Here is a 5339-nt window from a genome sequence, read left to right on the forward strand (position 1 = left end):
AAATGTAAATAAAGAAAATATCTAATAAAAAGAAAACTAAATACAAAAAAAAAAAAAAAAAAAAAAAAAAAAAAAAAAAAAAAAAAAAAAAAAAGAATGTTTGGAACTACATTCTTGCCCTTGATCATCTTTACTGATGTCAAAGGGTTTGTTTTGAGCACTGAGCTCTTGTAGGCAGTTATGCTGATATTGCAGCTCGTCGCAGGATGGAAGAGTCCCCTTCATCTGTAAAGCCATGGGTATAGAAATAGGCTGTAGTATTATAATAAGCTAGTTCCTTGACCAATGTTCTCAGAAGATGGATTTGAGGTGCAAGCAGACAGCTCCAGTGCCTGCAGTGACACTCTAGGGTGCCGTTTCAAAGGCTCCTGGGCTCAAAAATGGAGGCGGCTAGTATGCCCTCTATTCAGGAATGCTTTTCTACCCGACGGACTAATCAATGGACATGGTCAAGCTCCTACAAATCAAATCCTTGAGTCACGTTCAGATGTGTATTATTGATTTCTTTTTAGTGTGAAGTATTATTGGGGGAGTAAGCAAGTGTAGTTTATTTTCTACTGCTATCCCCTCCACCCCCCACCCCACCCCAGTAAATACAAATCAAAGAAAAGAAATAACAGTAGCAACAGCCTGAATTTATAATGTGAAAGCAGCTCGTAGAATAGAATGCTGTCTTTGGGTTTTAATATCTCACCATGTGCAAAATTGCCTCCTATTTGATTACACTGGAGAGTGTCAAGAGTTATCCATTAGTCTGTTGGTTTGCCTGTCATTTGAAGTTAGGAGTTGAGAGAAGATATTTCATCAGACTAGCCTATGGTTAGACCAGTATGTCCCTAAACACAACCAAGTCTACTGAGTAGCCTTTTTTGAGTTTAATTGTACTGTGGATACTATATATATCCTTTCTTTCTTGGGGAAAACCAACATTTTCTCACAGTTGAGCCTCGAATCTTACCTCTTGCAGAACTTCCACAGTTTTGAGACCCTTATGAATCACAAGCCACTGGCGGGGGGGGAAAAGTGTTGTCAGTAAGAAAATGAGGAGAGATAGAGAGATTTGCCAGATCAAATACCTCATACAACGCCATGGAGCCAGTCGGGCACCTTGTAGCATAGTCTTTAGTTGTGCCTCACCCTGGAACCGGAGCAAGCATGCATTGACAGCAGTGTAGCTGCATTGCTTAGGCTGCTGCCGTATTTAAGCAGCAGACTCGCTAGGGAGGCGGATCAGAAACAGCCTTTTTGACTGTTCCATCTTATGTCCTCGCAGGCCAACCTGCCCCTGCTCCAGCGTGAACTCCTCCACTGCGCAAGGCTAGCCAAACAGAACCCTGCCCAGTACCTCGCTCAGCACGAACAGCTGCTTCTGGATGCCAGCACCACCTCCCCTGTCGACTCCTCAGAGCTGCTTCTCGATGTGAACGAAAACGGGAAGAGGCGAACTCCAGACAGGTGAGAGGGAGAAGACCCCCCCCCCCCACTCCGGACTAATTTTGGCCTTCTTCTTTCCTGTCTCAAGTATGAAGACCTGTTTTAAGTCACTTTGAAATTGCTAGCCTCCATCTCTCCTGGGAACAGTCTGGCCATATTGTGGTGGCCTAAGTTTTACAGAGAAATGAGTCTCTGCTTGTGTCTGGGCAGCTTTTGTGCAGATTGACCTACAGGTTTCATTATTAAAGCTAAAATGTAAAGATGAGATATTGACGAAAGGACCAAGTGGCACCAAGAGTTCATTGACACACTTCAGCATTGAAATTCTCACTTATTATATAGCTTTCCTGAACCATAGATTTTACACTCTAGTCTAGTTTGTGAACGCTGTTGTCCTGTTTCCTTAAATCATAATGCATTTGAAAGCTGGCCTATATGTGTTAGTCCATGAACAGAGAACAGTAGTTATTTGATTTAAGAAATGCTGTATGAACTGTGAGAAAACTTATGGGAAACCAGATGAACTAGGCCAGAATAACAGCTATAAGATAGCACTAACAGGTAACAGTTTTGGAAAAAAATAATAATAATAGTTTATGAGCCAATATTTATCTCATCAGATAATCTATTCTCAAGCCTGTGAGTTCTAAGACAGAGAAAAGGGGCCCTCTCTCCATTAAGCCCACAGGTTAATTGTTGAATATGGTATACACATGAAATTTCCACATCTTATTAAACTATTTTCATAAATTCTTCAGCCACAGGTATTCATAGCATGAATATGAAGTCTTAGCAGCATTTTGCACAGTGTGTGAACTATGAATATGCTTAGAAAGAAACTGTGTTCTAGAACTTACATCTTATGTACTTTCTATATTCTATATTTTAAAAAAATATTTATTTATTTATTTATTTATTTATTTATTTATTTAATGTATGTGAGTACACTATAACTCTCTTCAGATACACCAGAAGAGGTGCACAGAATCTCATTGTAGATGGTTGTAAGCCACTGTGTGGTTGCTGGGAATTGAACTCTGGACCTCTGGAAGAGCAGTCATTGCTCTTCACCACTGAGCCATCTCTCTAGCCCGATCTTTTTTTTTTTTTTTTTTTTTTTTTTTGGTAATTATTGGATATTTTATTCATTTACATTTCAAATGTTATCCCCTTTCCTGATTTCCCCTCCAGAGTCTCCCTATTCCATTCTCTCTCCCACTGCTTCTATGAGGGAGCTTCCCCACCCACCTACCCACTCCAGCCTTCCCACCCTGGCTTTCCCCTACACTGAGGCATTGAGCCTTCCTAGGACCAAGGGCCTCACCTCCCACTGATGTCCAACAAGGCCATCCTGTGCTACATACAGCTTTGAAGGGTCAACCTCTGGTATAGTTGTGCTCTGCATTCCAGGATCTTAGGAACTTTGGATTTACTCAGGGACTTCCATCTCTGGCCAAGAGCTTCCTTTGCACACATTACTGGCTTTTCACATCAGTGCATTAGTACAAGCCAGCCTTGCTGCCTACAGACAAGCAGGTTTTACCCTACAGTCCATTCTCTTGCAGGAAGATTTCTGGCTCCCTCGCTCCAACTTTTCTTCCCTCCTCTTCCTCTTCTTTTAGAGGAAGGCTTTTACTTTGTAATCCAGGCTAGCCTTGAATTTATTACACTCTTCTCCAAAATTCTCAGATTATTGGCCTGAGCTACCAAGCCTGAGTCAGGATCAGACTTTAAAAGTTATATATTCTTTCACAATTTCATTGTTTTTTTCTCTCTCTCTGTGTCTGCCTCTCTGTCTCTGTCTCTGTCTCTCTCTGTCTCTTTCTTAGTTTTTGTGTCTCTCTCTCCCTCCCCTCTCCCTCAACCTTCCACCCCCTCTCTCTCATATGTATGGATGTGTGTTATGTATGCTTAAAATATATGTGTTATATGCCTCCATCAACTTTTATTTTTCTGACTCCCATTAAGCCACTTCTTCTGAGTAAGTCCTCCTTGCATTTTGAGGAATTTTTCTCTTCTTTTCTTTTTGTGGCCCAGTGAATGTAATTATGGTTGCAAGTCCCTTTCCCATCTATGATGCAATGTTGGTGGGCCTAGTCTTAGGTTGGTAGCCATTGCTACTGGGAACTCATGGGTGCCACAGCCATGTCATGGCTGAAAGACAGCATTTCACAGCACTTTTGCCATCTTTCTGCCTTTACATTCTTTCTTTCCCTTCTGCTGTGATCCTTTCTGAGCCTTTGAAAAGATGGGATAAATGTATCATTTTGGGCTGAGTAACTCTTTAAGCCTTCAGTATGTTAGGGTTTAAAAAGAGCTTTGTAATCTTAAGCATGGGGGCGTACGATCCATGATATCACTCAAGGGTAGATGGTTTGCATGTGCATGTCTTGCCAATCCAAACACACTAAAGTTCCAGAAAATGAGTTCCATGTGCAAGTATTGGGATATCATGGAAGACTAGTTCTAAACTCTGAGGAAGGGAATTTATTTTTTTGGAGAGTATAACAGGGGAGTGTGTAGATGACTAGATAAGTGTAAAGATGGCATTCTAGTTTATATGGTTCCTTGTGTACATGTGTGCATGCATTCAGTCACATAGACCACACTTACTGGAGTCTCCCATCGTATCCTGTCTTATTGTTTAGGGCAGTAGTTGTAGTCAGATTTCCTGTGATGGATCTATGGGTGGAACATTCTTTCACTAACTGATGTGTCTTTTGTAATGGAGAGATGGCAAGTAGATTTCCTTACAGTTAGGAGGGAGGGTAATGAGAATATGTTGTGTAAATACATTTGTGTCTTGTGGGAATTTTATCAGAGCCAAGAAAATACGGGTCTCTACAGTACAGTTTTGCATCTATTTCCCGAATCTCGTTTGCATATGCATTTTCTTCTTCTCTGGTTATTTATTTGTATCTCCTGCTCTACTCTATGAAATTTTATAGAGTATATAGCTGTCTGACAGCAGAGTGTTTTGTTGTTCCAGTGACTGTTTTGTTGGTGCATATGGTCTGACATGGATGAGCAACCACGGTGAGATTTTGGAGTCTATTAAAGTGGCTCATTAAAAAGATCAATCTGTTTCCGTAATAACACTGGGAGCCATCAGTCACCAGAAGAGGGAAAAACTGACACCTGAGGAGAAAACACATTTTGGTAATTTGTTCATGACATATCATGAACAAAAGAACACTCATATTTTGTTTACAACTTTGGGGGTTTAAATTCTGTGATTATTGCCAAGCTAATATGTTTCAGGGATGGTCTTTGGCAAGCTTAAATTTATTCTTATTCTTAAATTTATTTTTACTGGCTATGTTTTTGTTGTTGTTGTTGTTGTTGTTGTTGTTGTTGTTTTGTAGTTTGAACTATCATTGTTATTTTGTGTCACTTGTAATAGTCTCATGTAACTTAGGCCAGACCTGAACTCTTGAACTTCTGATTTCCCTGCCTCTACCTCACAAGTGTTAGGATTATAGACATATACCACTGAGTGGGTCTACTGTGATTTTAATTAACAGGGAAATGCATTCTCTTTATAAGTTTATGAAATCATTCCTTTGCTTTTTTTTTATATATGGAAGAATAAAATGTGTTAGTTTCTTATAAAATCAGCCTAGGGGTGAGTCCCTGAAAAATTGTACTGAATGTGCAGTTCTATGGAAATATTATAGAGCCAAAAACAAAAAACAAAAAAACAAACAAACAAAAAAAACAAAAACAAAAAAAGGAAAAAAAGCAATTAAGTTTTATTTAAAAGTCATGTTTTTTCTCATAATATTAGGGAAAGAGAATTTAATTTGTAGATGTTTGACCTTGTTTATTCTTTTTTTTTTTTTTTTTTTTTTTTGCCATTTAATTGTAATGAACAAGTAGAGGAAAGCTCGTCCCCTTCAAGCTTG

The 5339-nt window shown here is 39.4% G+C and overlaps 1 protein-coding gene across 6 annotated transcripts in view; it reads left to right on the forward strand.

The window, feature by feature from the left end:
- Runx1t1 (RUNX1 partner transcriptional co-repressor 1) overlaps positions 1-5339 on the forward strand; it is a 149508-nt gene that overhangs the window by 102595 nt on the left and 41574 nt on the right. For all 6 annotated transcript variants that reach the window (XM_029533280.1, XM_021221934.2, XM_029533281.1 and 3 more), the window contains one exon: positions 1274-1455. In XM_029533280.1, the coding sequence (XP_029389140.1) occupies positions 1274-1455 (182 nt within the window). The remainder of the gene's footprint in view (positions 1-1273; positions 1456-5339) is intronic.

Source organism: Mus pahari, chromosome 22 (assembly GCF_900095145.1).
Source record: "Mus pahari chromosome 22, PAHARI_EIJ_v1.1, whole genome shotgun sequence".
NCBI lineage: Eukaryota > Metazoa > Chordata > Mammalia > Rodentia > Muridae > Mus > Mus pahari.